This window comes from Anser cygnoides, chromosome 22, assembly GCF_040182565.1.
Source record: "Anser cygnoides isolate HZ-2024a breed goose chromosome 22, Taihu_goose_T2T_genome, whole genome shotgun sequence".
In the NCBI taxonomy this organism is placed as follows: Eukaryota; Metazoa; Chordata; class Aves; order Anseriformes; family Anatidae; genus Anser; species Anser cygnoides.
In genome coordinates, this window is record NC_089894.1 from 6297629 (window position 1) to 6315144 (window position 17516).

Below are 17516 nucleotides of genomic sequence, written 5' to 3' on the forward strand. Positions count from 1 at the left end.
CCCGGTGCGGCGCTCGGAGCCTTCGGGAGCTCCCCCCGGAGCCGTCCCCGCTCGCTTCCCGCCGCCCTTCCCTTCCCTCCTCCCCCCCGGCGGGACCGGCAGCGCGGCGGGCAGGCGCGGCCGAGCCGGGCGGGTCCTCGGCGGCGGGCGGGCGCGGGCCGGGCCTATGAGGGCGCCCGCTCCGCCGCCGCCGCCGGGCGCGCTGCGGGATGTGGCGCTGGAGCTGGGCCCGGCGCTAAGCGGCCCCCCCGGCACCGGCACCGCCATGGGAGCGTCCGCGGGCGGCCCCGCGCTGCCCGAGCGCCTCCGGCTGCCCGTCTGCTTCCTGGGGGTCTTTGCCTGCTACTTCTACTACGGCATCCTGCAGGAGAGCATGTCAGCGGGGGGGGAGCACCGGGGAGGGGGGCTCGGAGGCGGGGGGGTCCCGGTCCCGGTCCCTGGGGGGGGCGGTCCCGACCCTGGGGGTCTGCGGGGCCGGGGGAGGGGGGCCCGGCCCCGGAGCTCCCTGGCCCCGGGAGGGGGCTCGGAAGCGGGAAAAGTCTTGGTCCCGGTCCCGGTCCCGGTCCCGGTCTGGGGGGGGTCTCGACCCTGGGGGTCTCGGGCCTGAGGGAGTGGGGCCCGGCCCTGAATGTCCCCGGCACCGGGGGGAGCTTGGAGCCGGGGGGTCCCGGTCCTGGCCCTGGTCCTGGCTCCGGAGGGGGGGGGGTCCCGATCTTGGGGGGTCTCGGGCCCGAGCGGGGAGGGTCCCGGCTCTGGAGGTCTTGGCCCCCGGCCGGTGGGTCTCGGGCCTGGGGAAGGTCCCGGCCCCGAGGCGGGGGGGGGGGGAGGTCCGGTCCCAGGGGGGTCCCGATCTCGGGGGTGTCCTGGCCTCGGGGGGTCTCAGCTCTGGGGGTCCTGGTCCCGAGGGAGATAGGGGGGGTCTCGGGACCGGGGAAGGGAATTCCGGCTGCGGGGGAAGGGAGGTCCCGGGGGAGAGAGGGGTCTTCGGGCCTGGGCGGGGGCCGTGGCCTGGGGGGGGCTCCAGGCCCTGCGGTTCCCGGTCTTAGGGGTGGGGAGGGGGGCCCGGCCCTGGTTTTCCCGGCCCCGGGGGGGTTTCTTGGCCCCGGGGGGGTCCCTTGGCCACATCCCGCGGGGCCGTTCCAGGCTGGGGGCGCCCGCCGCCACCTCACCGCGTCCCGTCCTGCAGCACCCGGGGCAGGTACGGCGAGGGCGCCCAGCAGGAGAGGTTCACGTACGCCCTGAGCCTGGTGTTCATCCAGTGCGTGATCAACGCCGCCTTCGCCAAGCTCCGTGAGTCGGGCCTGGGGGCAGCGGGATGCGCTCGGGGAGCCGCGGGTCCGGGTCGGGGTGTGCGGGGCTCCCTCGGGCCGTGAGCCCGGCTGCGAGCCGCTTGGCTGGGTTAACGCGGGAATTTTGGGGTGGATGGGGATGGGGATGGGATGGGATGGGGTGGGGGCCCTCTGTGCTCTGGCACAGTCAGGGTCGGCTGCCCCTCGTGCGGCTCTGGCACCTTTAAAATGCTTCCAGCTGCTGGGGGCTGCTCGCAGCTCTTCTGACTTCCTCCTCCTCCTCCTCCCCCTCTCCCTTCCAGTGATCCATTTTTTCGACTCCGTCAAAGTGGACCGGACGCAGAGCTGGCTCTACGCCGCTTGCTCGCTCTCCTATCTGGGCGCGATGGTTTCCAGCAACTCGGCCCTGCAGTTTGTCAACTACCCGACTCAGGTGACGCGGGGCAGGCTCTGGGGGACGAGGAGGAGGTGTGAAATGGGGGCATCTTGTCACGATTACCCCCCAGAGCTTGGGGTGGCCCAGAACCGGCCCCCAGGCTGAGGAAGCGACCGCCCCAAAGAGCAGCTGGGAGGGGAAATGTCACGGAGGGAGCTTTCGGGTGGCTTTTTGACGCTCCGTTTCTCGCAGCTCACGTCCCGGGACTGTCTCGCTCTGTTCCAGGCAGCGCTGCGTGGTGTAGGGAGGTGCTGAGAGAGCTCGGACTGATCCAGGAGGGGAGAACGATTTGTAGAAAACGTGGAGTTTGTTAGCTGGGAGGTGGCGGTAACGTTTGAGGGCTTGAGACAGTTTCCGGAACTCGTGCCGTTAATTTAACCGTTGCTCAGGGGTAGGGGTTTCGTTGTTCTTTTTAAGGCTCTGGGTGCTCTGTGTCAGGGTGGTCACCTCGTGTTGCCGCGATTGCTTTTGTTGCAGGCAGGCGATGGGCGTGCAGATGGTTTATCTGTTCTTTCTTTTCTAGGTCCTGGGCAAATCCTGTAAGCCCATTCCAGGTAAGCAAATTTAACGCTTGTTTGTGTACATTCGTGTAGATTTCTCGTGCCCTTAACTAGTCGGAGGAGCTCAGCTGTAAAAACAGAGCGTCCTTTTCTGTCTGCTGCGTTGCCAGAAGGGCAAGCGGCGTTCTCTCTCTCCATTGTTGTGTTAAAATTCAATTCCCGTGAGAGGGTTTTGGGAGCAGTTTGTGATTTTGCTTCCTTGCAGTCATGCTTTTAGGAGTGACTTTGCTGCGGAAGAAGTATCCTCTGGCCAAGTACCTCTGCGTCCTCCTGATAGTCACAGGCGTGGCCCTGTTTATGTATAAACCCAAAAAGGGGGCTGGAGGCGATGACCACATCTTTGGCTATGGAGAGCTCCTGCTGGTGAGTACTGCCAAACAACCCCGAGGCCGTGCTGTGGCAGGTCCGAGGAGGAACGAGCAGTTACAGTGCGGATCCTGCCCCGTTCTGCGTGCAGCAGGCATGCCCTAAAGCTGGTGTGAGAGCAATTCCATGGGACTGACCCCTCACTGAGTTTGGAGGGTGCGCTCTAAAACTGTGGCGTGAGATCCACGCATGAGTACACGCACGGCCTTCTTTGCACATGTTTTGAGGCCACGGAATTGGTATTTAATAAGTGATTGGGATGCCTTAAAAAAAAAAAAAAGGGGATGCTGAAGGTGTTCCCCATATAGAAGGTTTGCTTTGCTTTGCTCATCTCCCCGTCTCCTGGTGACGGGACGAGGGGGAATGGGCTAAAGTTGCACCAGGGGAGGTTTAGGTTGGATGTTAGGAAGAACTTCTTTACTGAAAGGGTTGTTAGGCATTGGAATGGGCTGCCCAGGGAGGTGGTTGAGTCGCCATCCCTGGAGGTCTTTAAAAGACGTTTAGATGTAGCCCTTAGTGATATGGTTTAGTGGAGGACTTGTTAGCGTTAGGGCAGAGATTGGACTAGATGATCTTGGAGGTCTCTTCCAACCTAGACGATTCTGTGATTCTTTTCTCAGCTGCTGTCGCTGACCTTGGACGGGCTGACGGGGGTGTCGCAGGACCACATGAGAGCTCACTACCAAACGGGTTCCAATCACATGATGCTGAACGTGAACCTGTGGTCCACCCTGTTCCTGGGAGCTGGTGAGGAATGCCCCGGACAAAGCACAGCCACGCGTCCACGGGGCGCTCCGGGACACCCCGCGGGAAGGGACGCCGCGTCCTGCTCCGGAAGGGGGCTAGAGCCCATTTTGCAAAACACCTTTAGTTTTTGTTTGTGTGTTAAATCAGCGTCTGGGCGTTCACTGCAGCTCTTCTAATGCCCGCTAGAGGACAGCGCCTCACGCGCGGGTCATCTCCCCAGAACTTTCACTTCTGAAAAGTCCTCCCTGCAGCTGGCTCCTGCTGGGTTTTGAATATAAGCCGAAATTATACTTTGCAGGCAGTGGCTGCTTGGGCTGTCTCTGGGCTAATAATTCATTCTTCTCATCTTGATCTTTCTTGCAGGGATTCTGTTCACCGGAGAGCTCTGGGAGTTCTTGAGTTTTACCGAGCGCTACCCCAGCATCATTTACAATATCCTGCTGTTTGGCCTGACAAGTGCACTGGGTCAGGTAAATGCGCTTCCCTTCTGCAGCCTTCACTGGGTTTGTTTGCGCAGCTGGGGGATGGCAGAGTAAGGTTGCCTCGCTTTTTGTTGCTGTGGTTATTGCTTACTTTCCAAACAGGCTGCCTTCGGAATAAAATTGGTTTAGGGTTATATGCAAGCAAGCAGGAGTTGAAATATTTTCTCTTGGCTCTGGCTCTCTGTGGCTTTTCATCTGAAATTGTGGTCTGTGTTGTATTTTTTCCAGCCAGAGTGACAAAAGGCATCTCTTTGTTTTTACAGAGTTTTATTTTCATGACTGTGGTGTACTTTGGACCCCTGACTTGTTCCATCATCACCACAACGCGCAAGTTCTTCACCATTTTAGCATCTGTCATTCTCTTTGCCAATCCCATCAGTACAATGCAATGGGTGGGGACGGTCCTGGTGTTCTTGGGTAAGTCTGGAAGGCAAACATCCGAAGTCTGTCCTCTGTTAACTTAAATAGAGAGAACATACAGCGAGGGGAGAGCTAACAAAAGGTGCTGGTCAAAAAATGTAATGGTATTGAAGCCTGCGGTTGGAAAATGTGCTAGTTGGAGAGCAGGAAAAGGGGATGATTTCTGACAGATCTGTTCAGTCTTTTTTTTTTCCCCCCCCCCACACCTGATGAGTCCCTGCCACTAAGTGACCGTTAGGAAGTTGGTGCTGTGGAGCTGATTTTTCACGTAGCTCCTCGTGTAACATTTGTTTAAAGGATGTCAAGAAATTTGCCATGCACATGAATTATTTTCCCTTTGCAGGCCTTGGACTTGATGCCAAATTTGGAAAGGGAGTAAAGAAGACGTCACATTGAGGAGATGGTTGATCTCTGCAGTTGGAATGAACTTTTAATTTATTGTCTTGTACCTCAAAATCTGTTATGAAACTGGACTCAGGATAGGTAATTAGAAGGGGAATGTTTGGATTTTTGGATTTTGTTTGTTTGTTTGTTTTAGTTTTTTAATTTTGAATTGTCTTTAAGTGTAATACTTCAGTTTTAACTGTAATCAAACATTTATTTTTTTTTTCTGTAATCAAAGCTGCATTACTAGATCCTAGCAGCAGGATGAAATTCTTGCCTTAACAGGAAAAAACAAATCCATATCTTTATTAAAGAAAAGGAGACAATGGCCACTTTTCCGGAACTTTAATTTCAGTACCATAGGCTGACCTTGGGGATGAAGAGCACACCTCTCTCCGAGGAGAGAGGTGGTCTTAGAATTAGGTTAGCTCTTTGGTGCAGCCTGGAAAGATCCCTGGATTAAATGCCTGTGTAGAAGAGAAGCCCCTCTTCTGATCGTATGATTTTTTTTTTCATAATTGCATTGTTGGAGCAGCCAGACATTCTTCCATTAACAGAATATGTGTAAACATCGAGTTGCATTACATTCTTTATCCGAGCCCTTCTAAAACAGAAGCAACTCTTGGCGTACGTAAAAGTTTACAGGAAACCCGTTTAACCGCTGGGGCTGAAATTAATTCTTTTCATCCCCCCCTGCTGATGAAGGAACAGGACCCTCTGCTGCTCAAACCATGCCAAGGTTGTGCGACAACGGCTTCAAAATGTTGAAAGGACCCTTGTTAATTAACCACCATCACGGTGAGCTTGCGAACACCCGCTCCTGAGCACAGGCTAGGTCCCCGGTGTCGTAGGGGGAGGAGTTGTTATCATAATGATGCCTTCAGAGTTGGAGAGCAAAATTCTCCAAAGAACGAACTTTACACATGAAAGCACGTTTCTACCAGCTGTCGCTTGGTTTCCATCTGTTCGGTGGCTTTGGCCTTTTGCCCCTCCAGATGGGATCTTGATCTCTTTCCTGAGCGGCTGTTGTAAGGCTCCTTTTCTAGCCCCTGCTGTCCTTGCCCCTTCAGTGTTTCTTACAACTTTTTTGGCATCAAATTTGGTTTTCATTTAATCCGTCTTGCTATCCTATAGCTCTACGCAAACAGCACGTTTCTTGCGAAATTAAACCCGAGGATATTAAAGGGTTTTACTCTGTCACCTTCACTTCTTTATTAACTTGCATTGCCTTAAAGGTCAAGTGATAAGTAGCAAACAAACATGTTCTCAGTAGTAGAGAATCCTGAAGTAAAAGCTTCCGTGGCTTAAGTCCATGCGTACTGCCTGATGAACACCATGTGCTGGCATCTGCTACTGTACGAAGATTCCAGCTTCCCTGAAGATTTGTCCTTCACAGTATTTCTAAGGTAATGAATGCTATTTACATTTTATAAAAGGGAGCAGAGAAATTGAATGCCTTGTTCACGAACGCTGTGTCATAGATAGGAATTAACTGTCTCCCGTGTCTTAATCATAAAACCATCTTCTTTTCTGTTTGTAGGACTTGGTGGGATAGAGGGGTGTATCTTAAATTTAACCAATTCTCAAACTCAGTAACCAAAATCAGCAGAAATATTCTGTTAGTTTTACAGACTTGTTTTACCTCCTGTTGAATTAACGTAGGAATAGATCCCCTGTCGCTGTGCAAATGCAAACACCTGAAAAACGCACTATAAATCACTCCCCCAGCCATCTACCTCCGTGTGATCATCACGAAAACTCTGTTCAGAAATACCATCCGTTAAGTCACGGCTGTTCCAAACCGCAGCTTTGCTCTAGAGCACACGCTCCAAATAAAATGGATTCATTCTGGTTTGATTCCACAGAAGTAGACTTGCTTGTTAGCAGTAATTCTTTAGTGCCCAAAGCTCTTAAGAAAGTGGATGATCAGAAATTGAGGGACTGAGATCGCAGCAGCCTTTTTCTGTTATCAGTGATCTTTCTTTACAGCATCCCAAGCCAAGTTGCCTCTTGAGGACTGGGCAGGAGGAGGTAACTTCCAAGCTAGTTCTGGGCTAGGAAGACTGCTCTTCCTGCGCTATTTTCCCCCTCTTGCCCCAGGTCTTAAGTGTAGCTTTAGGACAGACAGCGTCTTTAAACAAAAATAAAGAACCCAGTGTTTGTGTTGCTAGTTGTTTCCTTAACCATTGAAAAGAAGCTACCGTAGGCTTAAGGGATGTTTTGGTCAAACGCACAGATCTGTCCCCTTCCCTGCACTGCAGCAGCCTGGAGGACCCGCAGAAAGAAAAAAGCTGCGAGCTTTCTAGGGCCTATTTTCTGAGCCAAGATTTGTCTTTACCAGTATCTTCAACTTGTCTGTATTCAGAGCACAGATTTAAAGATCAGTCTGCCAAGAAGAAAGAAAATAAAGGAGATTTTCTCTCTCCTGATTTCTGAAGCTGCCTTGACCCAATTTAGCTCTAAAGCCTGTTCCTGGTATGGCTCCAGCTTGGTTCTTGCTGCACCTCCAAATCTTAAGTCAATAAGAAATTCCGAAACAAAGGCAGCTCTTGTACCTACCTCCAGTCTGAACCCTTCGGATTTCCTTGGACAGCTCTCTCGCTGTCTCTGCTCCAGACTCGTGTACTGCGAGATCCCAGAGGAGGCTACAAAAGCAATTCAGGAAGCTATTTTCAAATCAGCACTGGCTTTTCTTCTTGGATGGTTTTAACAACACTGCCACAAAACAGGTCTCCAGCTCTGAGCTGCCAGGAGGACTGCTGTAATAGCTCTCCCCAGTGACAGACTGGTTACCATGTTCTCAGAAGCCTGCCCGCTGGTGGCTTTTGGTTGCTTGAGTTCAGCTGTCTCTAGGTAAAGACAGGTAAAACTCCAAAGGAACTGGGTTAGGGTCCATTAAACTTTTCACCCTGCGCTACGTTTTCCTATTAGAAATGTTAGCTCTTCTTGGAGGCACCTGCTGCAGAGGAATAATCTTTTAATAGGGTGGGTTTTTTTAGCTTTGTTCTTTTTTTTTTTTTCTATAAACATTGTAAGCCTCTTCAACCAGAGGGCAGAAGGCTGAGATTCAATCAGAATGCTTGAATTTCTGTTGAAGTGTCAGAAAAGGCTTTCTGTCTTTAATACAGAGATTAGTAATCTGCAAAGCATCGACAGAGCTTACTTTAATTTTCCTGGATACTGCATAACATCTAGGGTACAGCTGTGCAAACAAATCTTAAACGTAATTGTTGCTGTCCAGTTATATTTTGTTTATTGGAAGAAGGAAGTGTTTTGTGGCAGCCTGTGCATCTAGAAGCAGTTCAGTGGTTTCAAGGATTGAAGCACAGCACCCATGTTCTCTGCCAGCAGTCTGGGCATCACCAGTTCTGCTACCTCAGTTTGTGTGTGCCTCGGCTTTTTAGATATTCTCCGGTTTACCAGAGATAAGGTGGGTGCAAATCCAGTACAATTCAAAACGAAAACCCACTTCTTTTTAGTCCCGTGTGCTTGATTTGTCACTTATTTTTCTTTCCCCAACTGCAAGCAAAGAAAAATTTTATTGTGATAGTGAAATATTGTCCAAAATGAGAATCTTAAGTATAAACCCTCGCCCTTTGCAGCCAGGATGGTAGGTGCTTTGAACACCAGTTCTGTAACTTTTTTAGTTTGGGCTGACTTACCAAGGAGTTACTAAAGGGAGTGCTTGTGGCTTGCTTCTCCATGAGCAGATGAGCAGTCTTTCTCTGAGTAAAGAGGAAGGGAAATCAGCTGAGTAGGAGACAAATTTATGAAGTGCCTTAGACAAAGCCCTGCAAGTGCAAACTACAAAGGTCAAGCAAGTTGTGAAACCATTCCATCTTCCTCTCTTCTTTCTGGTGGGTCCAGTGTCCCAGCCCTGAGTCCATTTATGACTCAGCCAGTTACCAGCAGGGGGAACTCTTCTCTCAATAATTTTCAAGAAATATGAGAAAAACGACAAAAAATGGTCCTTGTCTAATTAGCAATAGAATTGTACTTCCAAAGTCTTTGTGCTTACAGTAAAAACAGAATGTAGAAATCAAGGGCTTCCTCCATTTTTATTGTGCTTAATTTTTAACCATCAGCAGAGACTAGATTGAAGGGAAGTTGTGAGGAGCTGTAAGACGATCTGTTCAGCAGGACAGCCCTTCATTACAAGCAGCATATGCATAAAGAAGCGTGTGGGCACCTGCATGTCCTCTTGTCCTCATGCAGCACAAATAGCTGGCTTCCTGCACAGCAGCAGCCATGGGCATCACAGTTGACGTTTTCGAAAACATTTCTGCCAGAATTCTCCCAGGAACCTTGTCAGTTCTTGGTGGTTCCAGGGAGACGAGAAGTCATGCACATACCGAGAAAAAACAGCAGATTACATTGCTGCGGTGTTTGTGCCTGTTGTCCCTCCAGGAGGAACCCGTTGATGTATCAGCTAAGAAAGGTGAAGTTTTATTTCATAGCTAACTGAGACGTGGCATCCGCAGGGGGGAAAACTTGGCAGCTGCTTTCCTTTTCCTTTCATCTTCCTTGTCTTTATGAGCTCCCTCTGCAACTGCATCAACAGATGTTTAAAAAATATAAAATGTTTAGAGAGTATACAGAGAAAGTTAGGTGGTAGTGTATGTGCATGGATTTTGTAGAAGTGTGTATGATTGTTTAATGCTGGTAATTTGGTGGTCACGGGACAGTAAAGGCTCATGCTCAAATGACAATAGTTTAAGAGAGAACAAAGTTATTGGTACTGCTTTGAAATCAATGAGTTACCAATCTTAAAGATGCCATTAAAAGAAACCATCACCCTAACGGTAATTCTTCAAGAAGAGGGGAGTCGTTCTGTGCCACGTAGTTAAGATTCGGTGATTATGTGAGCTTAACCTGCAGGCCTCCACACACTCTTGCAAAGGAAACAGGAATTCCTCTCTGACTTCTCAGACTGAAAAGTACGTGAGAATCAAAATAGCAGCTATCAGGGAAAATACATGCAAGCTTTAGAGTCACAATTCAGCATGTGGAAAGCTCGTCAGGGCAGCAGGGAGGGGATGTGCATTTGAAATGGATATTCTCATAACCAAATTTCACACTCGGATTTACAGTTCATAACTAATGATTTCAGCAACGGTGAGTGTGGGATGCGTCTGAAGAGCGGGAAGAACAATAATTACCTCAAACTGAAACTGCTCCAGCTGGATGTCACTGTGCAATGAGGTGTTAACAGTTTTAAATATTTTAAGGAAAAAAATAAAACAAGAATTGCGTTTAAGGCTGCAGGATTAAATCAGCAGTGAAAATAGTCATTTTTTTTCCCCTCCTTTTGATGCTCTCCTATGATGCTTGAACTGTCGTTCTCCTGTTTGTATATGCATATGCACGCAGGCTCCTGGCCACTTCTTACATATTCTTAATCAGCGAGGTTCAGTTTCTTAGTGAAGCTAACGGTCCATTTCCAAAACTTTTTATGAACAATTAACCTGGTTTAATAAAAGTGTTCTGAAGACAACACGTTTTTCATACACTGTATGGTACATGTTGAAATACTGACTCATTTAGCAGAGCAGCTTTGCTAGAAGAAAAAACAAAACAACCAAAACCAAAACAACAACAAAAAGCTGTTGGAGTCGGGGGGACAGGTGCAATGTGTGGGTTTCTTCTTTCCCTGCCATTAGGGTCAGGTCCTTTACTTGGCCCTCAGTTACTCCAAGAGCAGCACAAATGTGCAGCATCAGTCCTAAGAGCAGTTCTCTAAGCATAGACCAGATGTGAAAGAATCCCAAAAAATTAAAATCCAGATGGGTTAGTCATGAAAACCTTCCGTCACTTGGAATGAAGACTAAGTCTTCTGCTTGACTAAAACGTGAAAAGTGGAGTGGGAAGTGAAATATTTTAATAGGTATATGTAATTTTGGGGACAGCAAGGAAAGCTTTCTGTAATGGTTGTACGTAGAGGTGGTATTTCTGCAGGTGGGACTAGCATGCCACACCTTTTCATCAGCTGTTTTCATTTTCCTTTTAAATGCAGGCTTTTACACAAGGCACCAGTAAGGAATTTTGCAGTGGCTCTGGAACATGAACAGAGAGCAGCTAGGCCCATTTGTAATAGCCTCTTTCCATTGGTAGCAGAATCTGTCCTCCAAAGGATTATCTCCCACCTAAAATTAAACATTACAAGGCAATAAAATCTCAACCGTTACGTACACTTGAAGAGTAGCAATCATTGTCTCCATTTTCTGTGGTAGTAGAAAAAGCAAGCAGTTGAGTTTACATCCTCTGGCAGTTTGATAGCCTGACACTCATTAACTAAACTTCGTAAAATCACTTCTCAGAACAATGCAAACTGTTTTCCAGGCAAATATCACCTCTCCTATTCATCATCAGCTTCGAGGAGCTGGCCCTGCTTTTGAGACAAATTTGCAAGTTCATCCGCTGATTTAAGTCGTTCTCAGAACTGTAGTGTGACTTTCTCCCAAGGTCTTGGCAGATCTCATTTAGCGAATGTGGTAGGCTGTAATTTGTTAATTAGTTTTACGGTGAACGCGGCAGGAAAAACAAAATTGTGGTTTCACGATTAAGAAACAATACCCATCTTGGTGAGCAGATTCTGCTCCTGCTTTAGGAGCTGTGTGGCAACCCCCCGACCTCAAGTGTGTAACTGATTACTGGCAGTTTTACATTTTTGTATGAACAGCTGGGCTAAATTTGCAAAAAGGGAGTGTTCACAGCTGCACCTGGAGAGATCTAAAACTGATCTCAACACACTGACCACAACTGAACGACCAACTTCCCTGAGTAACGAGGCCTGAAGTTTACCAAGTTGAGCACTTTAAATTAGTGCACAGTTTCTACATAAGCTTTATTTTCTCTGATTTGGTAAGTTCTATGATTTTTCCCCCCTCTGTCTATATTCCACTTAAAATCACTGGAGTACTGCTTAACATGCTTTCATTAATATTTCTAAGCAGCAAGACACCATTACCTGATAATTGAAATGCCCAGGAAAAAAAATAAAATCATGATTTTGCAGTTGGTAAATATTTTAGCAAATGTGAGTTACATAAAACTTGGGAAGCCATACAGAATGCGACATTTCATCTCGTCATCTACAGACTTAACCAGTCACAGTAAGGGACAGCACAGTCCTGTAAAAAAATAAATAAATAAAAGGCAGTGCTGAATGAGAATTTGCTGAGGGATGGTGTAGGAGGATAGGAACATCAAACAAGATAAGCACGGTCTCCTTAGGAAATCAGGTTAAGGATAAGAAGATCGTACAGTGAAAGACTACAGTATGCAGGTATATACGATAGAAGCAAGATATAACAGAGAGAAAATTACTTTTGTTCTTCGTGGCTTCTGAGTGCTTGGTTTTGAAATCACTTTTCCAGAAAAAAAAGAAAATCTATGTAATAACTGTAATTTCAAATGAAATTAAACCACCTGAATACTCTTTACTGCCATTTTGGGTTGCAGTGAATTAATGGCATCACAGTCATTGCAGGACTTTGTTAATGAGAAGGCGTAAGTAAAGAAGTGATTAGCTCTGCATCGAGCTGTTCGGCTCTGTAAGAATGTTCTAGAGGAGCATTGTTTAAGACACAATACTTGGTAGAATTTGTGTATAGTGACAATTAATAATAACCTTTATCATTGTGGTTGAAAACAAAAATTTAGAAAGCCCTCCTCTCTTTTACTGGCATAAAAAGTAAATAAAACAAGATGGCATCAGGATTCGTAAGTAGATAGCTAAGTAATTGAAAAAATCTTAATTTGTGTGTACCTTACAAATCCTAGCTTTTCCATACCTGTTATTTCCTGCAAGGTCCAGACTGCAAATGCAGTTTTAGATTTTTCCGTTACTCCATCACTTCTCTTCATTATTGCCTACTTTTTTTTTAGCTGATTCACTTCTTTTTCTTTCTCCCCCACTCGTTTTTTTTTTTTTCCAGCGATTTGAGCCCTTTATGCTCATTCATACTCTCAAGCTCTGTTATATGGAGTGAATCTTATCCTTGATTTTCAAGTCTTTTGTTCAATTATCTCTCTGTACCTGCAGAAGGGGAAAGCAGCAGTGATAAAAACTTCAGACTCTGTTCCATTGCATTCCCACCTCTCTCCTAAGGAAGATTGCTGTGATAACATTGAAGAGTAATTTTTGTTTGTGGAGAAAAGCTGGTTTGAATAAATTGAAGGACTTTTGACAATGTTCTGAGGTCCTCCACTCTGCAGGTGCTAGCAGAGTTAACAGCGTCTTAGAGAAAGGAAAATAATTTCACAGACCATTAGGGCTGGTGGGAAGCAGCAGGATCAGGTTTTAATGAATACAGGATCAAAAGCATCTTAAAGCAAAACAGCACTGAAAACAAGAGCAGGCTCATCAGGGAAGACAGGAGATGCTTCTAACGAGAAACAAAGGACCAACTCAAAGACATTTGGGAGTCACTTTCTCACAATAGTGCATTTTAAAGTATAATTTCCTCTTCTAAAAAATTAGCTTTGATACTTTTCCAATATGTGTAAAAATAGTACTATGAACAGATTCCCTGCAATTAAAATCTCCCAAGTCAGAATTTTTCCAAAGGAGGTCAAGACTTTTTAAACAATGTTTGTCTTCTCGCAAATAAAACTCGTTCTGAATCACAGCAACAATGCCTAACTTAAACTCCTTTGCAGTATTTTTACATCAGGAAAGCAAATTCTGACAAATACGTAACCAGCTACTGGAGGGTTCTGACCTTTCAGGTCACAAAGGGTGATACCTGAAGAATTTTGGTACCTGTACTATTATACGTTGGTTGCAAAAGGACTGTTTTCAGTCATAGTTTTTAATCTGGGATGCTTAAAAGTCGCCTTATTTCTATACTCTTCTGCATCTCGGCTTTGAAACTGGAAGCAACCAGTTTCTAAAGTTGTCCTGGTTCCCAATTTTGTCATTTTTTTTATTATTTTAATAATTTTATTTTAGTATGAATAAGCTGCTCAACTTCTCTACGCTTTTAAATTTTTTTTTAGAGGACAGGTAATATTCAACTTAATTTTCTTACTCCGTGCAATACTGAGGAGTTAGTTAATTTGTACAACAGTTTGAAAAATGTCTTAATTATTATTTGATTTAAAGGAAAAATTGGAATACTGGACTCTATCTAGCTCAGTACTTGCTATTCTGTCGCAAATTAAACTTTGAGGAAAAGGGATGCAGAAGAAAAAGCTCACCAGTTTCCTCTCCCTGGAGAATCCACAGACTGACTTGGTTCAAAGAAGCCTGTGTCTCAGAAGCTTTTCCTTTCATCACAAACCATATCAGCACTTACTGTTCTCTAGTGTGTTCTGCTAGTGCCAAAGCTTAGACTCCTTTGACAAGATAAATAATAATGTTGGCTTTGTACGGGGCTAGGTGAGAGCATGACATTTTCAAGAGGATGGAGGAGATACCCTAGCAGAAGTCAGACTGGAGGGATAAAACCTATTAGATTTTCAAATGGCTATGGCACAAATATTGCTATTTCACAGTGAAACCATAGAAAGTCTGCAATAGCAGGATTCTTTTTGTCTTAAATTTTAAACAAACAAACAAACAACGCATTCTCAAGCCAAGAAATGATCCCACTACTGCTTGTGAATACACCACGGCATTCCTTTTGCATTGCATATAGAAAACGTGCTTTATGGATTTCTCATTGACATAAGGAGAGGTGAATCAAATAACTTGCAATATTTGTTTGACTGTCGCATATATAAAAGCCTCATTAAGTCTCCCCAATGATTGGAGACGGATTTTGTTTAGAATGATTTTGTTTGTTTTTGTAACAAAGACGGCGAATGCAGGAAATAATTAAATAACTGTTTTCATACTCTCCTGATCATCAGAAGCCTATATGAGATTTTAATTAGTGCTGCATTTTCAATAACTCCATAGCCGTACGTGTTGCAGATTCTTTCCTGGATAACAGGGAGATAATTATGAGAATCCTGTTTTTCAGTCTCTCACTAAAGGGATGGCTGATACATTTAATCATGGTGTGGAAATGCTGGCAGCTTTCTCTGAGTTCAGCCTCTCTCTAATTACATTTTTAGATTTTTAGTAAATTGAAAGGGAAAACGTAGGAACAAAATAATTAAAACCAAAGGGGAAGTGAATATTAAAAAGCAGGAGCTATTTAAAATTCTTGCACACAACTCTTTTACGGACATCAGTTTAATCAGCTTTGCATAAAAATCAAACTTACGCTTACACAAAAGTAACACTTGCAAACCTATATGTATATTAGTATTTGCCGGATGTCTTCATGCAGAAAAAACAACCTGTCTTGCTTCATTCAGATGATACTAGGAATTATAACCTCAGTGAACGCATTTGAGGATTTGGTACTCCCACATCCACATTGATGTCAGAACACACCAGCACGCTCCCATGTGAATTTTCAAGGTGCAAGCAGTACCTGCACCTAGGAATTGTCCAGTAATTTTAATATAGAATTGTATTAAAGATAGATGGTAGGGTTTGTGAAGAGTAAGTGACAGTATTTCACTTGATATCTGCCACTGAGGAGGACAGAACTGACCCTAGGTAACTTTTTCATATGGAGGAGGTGAGATTAGTTCTTCATTTTCACAGATATCCAATTTAATTTTCCACTTCCAGGGAACGAGAACTTTGATCAGAAGAATGTCATCAGCTGCGAAAGAGGTTGACTTCCCTCCTGCTATGTGACACATGGACAGTCTTGAATTAAAGCAGACATTTCTGTTTATTCTAAAAACAAAAACCACCACCAACAAGCTGTATCAAAACTCCTCAACCTAAGCACTCTAATGCAGCGGGGGGTGATGGGGATCTTTTTTTTTTTCCTCTAAAACTTGTCTTTTAATTTCCTTCTCCATGTCAGCTATAGGAGAATAAGTGCATGAGTAAAAATGCAGAGTTTATGTTGGGTATCTGAAAAGCCAGAAAAAATGGAAAGGGTACAAAAATAAATTTCTAGGAGAAATGTGTATCCAGAATAGGAGTGGTACGACCATTTCTCTACTTCCCACGAGGCAGTTTTATAGCATTTCTTCATTACAATGCAGCATTACCTGCTGTTTTTTCACCACGGGCAGCAGTTTGTGAAATGAAGAAATGAAGCAGGGTCCAAAAATCAGTCATGACTTGGATAAGATGCTTGCCAAGAAAACCCAGGACACTGCAGAAAGTGTTAGCAATGAGAAGGGCAATATTGTCCGAGTCAGTAGTGGACAAAGGTAGAAGTCTAGTAAATAGGACCAGTCGTGCTGTGAGAATCTCCATTTTTCATCTGAGAATGAGGTAAGGAATAAAACGACCGTGCATTTTTAGTTTTATATGTATTATGCATTGTAAAATCAACTACGATGCCTTTCCAATTTCATTCACAGCTTTCACATCAGTTGTTACCCCATAAAAATCCACTGAGTCTCTGATAAAGGACTGCTATTCTACAGTGCAGAAGGATATGCTTAGGAGAGTGGAAACATATATTCATAACTTTTAACAAGAGAGTGGGAATATATTCATTACAAACTACAGTTTCTCAATCTGGTGTTAAATGCCTCAGAAGTTGTAATACATTACTATCAGTATGCAGGATAGGTAACACAGAACATGGCTTATCTTTGCTAAATCCACCAACATACATAGATATGTGTGTCTCCTACCCTCTTTTAAATTTACTTCCTACTGCATTGTTGGTAGCATTCTGTATTCTAGCTCAGCTCTATAGTATCTTATAAATACCCGGCTAACTTGGTTATAGGGGTGTTTATTTGTGCAACTGGATTAATTCACTCCAACATGAGACTGAAACTCAGGCAGGAAAGAATGGCTAGCTCAGGACAAACCTGTACAGGTGTTTAAGTAATTAAGGACTACTAACACTGAAAATTGTGCCTCCTCTGGTTGCAAGCCATTACAAATTAAAACAAGAAAAGACGCGTGTATACAAGAGAAAAGGTTTACCAGTGATTTGGGCTGGAAGAAACTTCAGGTCATCTGGTCCGGCCTCCTGTCAGAGCAGGGTCACCTGCGTGATCTGCCAAGGTTGCTCAGGGCTTTATCCAAACAGGCTTTGGAAAACGCCAAGGATGGAGACTGTGAAGCCTCTCTGGGCAGCCTGTTTGAATGCTTGTCTGTCATCACGGTGAAAGCTCATTTTATAACAAGTCTAGATCTCCCGTTTCTGACTTCTGTTTCACATCCCTCCTGCCGTCTATCACTGTGAAATGCTTGACTGAATTTCCTTCGTAACCTCCTTGTAGGTACTCCTTTAAGCTTTGTATTAAAACCCCTGAATGGCAGCTGTAAGACAGATTTGCTTTATAATCCTTTTTCAAAAGGTTTAAATCAAGGCTTTGCCTTGAAAAACCATACCAATCTTCCTCAAACCTTTGCAAGAAATTCCCATCGCACACAGTGGGGGGAAGCCTTTCTTCAAAAGCCCCACTGATCCACGTGCTGTGGTGGCCTATGACCCTATGTTAGATGAAGGATAATAACTAGTAATTACTAATAACTACTAATAACTAATAATAATGTGCATTTTCACTTCACAACAACAAGCCCAACCCTCAAAAGAACGAGGAAGGCAGGGCAAAAGCGGGCATCACTGCAGCAGCAAAAAGAACGGACACTAAAATAATAAAAGAAAACCAAACGGAGCGCTAAACAGCCCTGAAACCCTAACGCGAGCCCAGAAGAAGCTGAAGGGGGGGAGGGCGGCCACGGCTCCTCACAGGGCCGTGAGAGAATGGCTGCCGCCATGCACCGCCTCGCTCGACGCCTTTCCCGCCTTTTTCCCCGCCCCCTCCCCCCCCTCGAATCTCGCTCCCC

At 45.5% G+C, this 17516-nt stretch overlaps 1 protein-coding gene and 1 long non-coding RNA gene across 2 annotated transcripts; one reads left to right on the top strand and one right to left on the bottom strand.

Moving 5' to 3' along the window:
• The first annotated feature begins 142 nt into the window (after window positions 1-142).
• Window positions 143-5012, top strand: SLC35B1 (solute carrier family 35 member B1). Its single transcript, XM_066981821.1, has 9 exons — window positions 143-375; window positions 1187-1290; window positions 1592-1722; window positions 2249-2279; window positions 2491-2648; window positions 3272-3398; window positions 3762-3868; window positions 4144-4297; window positions 4644-5012. Exons 1-9 carry the CDS (start codon window positions 167-169, stop codon window positions 4694-4696), a joined length of 1074 nt encoding a protein of 357 aa, XP_066837922.1. The 5' UTR covers window positions 143-166; the 3' UTR covers window positions 4697-5012.
• Window positions 5013-9303: 4291 nt separating this feature from the next.
• LOC106048797 (uncharacterized) lies at window positions 9304-17492 on the bottom strand. Its single transcript, XR_007159348.2, has 3 exons — window positions 16647-17492; window positions 12478-12722; window positions 9304-11814 (listed from the first exon to the last, which is right to left on the bottom strand). It is a non-coding gene; the product is annotated as an uncharacterized lncRNA (long non-coding RNA).
• Between the last annotated feature and the right edge of the window lie 24 nt (window positions 17493-17516).

Coding starts and splice junctions, on each gene's coding strand:
- SLC35B1 (XM_066981821.1), top strand. CDS start 167: ATGAGGGCGCCCGCTCCGCCGCCGCCGCCGGGCGCGCTGCGGGATGTG. Junction 1,291..1,591: donor CGCCGCCTTCGCCAAGCTCC/GTGAGTCGGGCC, acceptor TCTCCCTTCCAG/TGATCCATTTTTTCGACTCC. Junction 1,723..2,248: donor TTGTCAACTACCCGACTCAG/GTGACGCGGGGC, acceptor TTTCTTTTCTAG/GTCCTGGGCAAATCCTGTAA.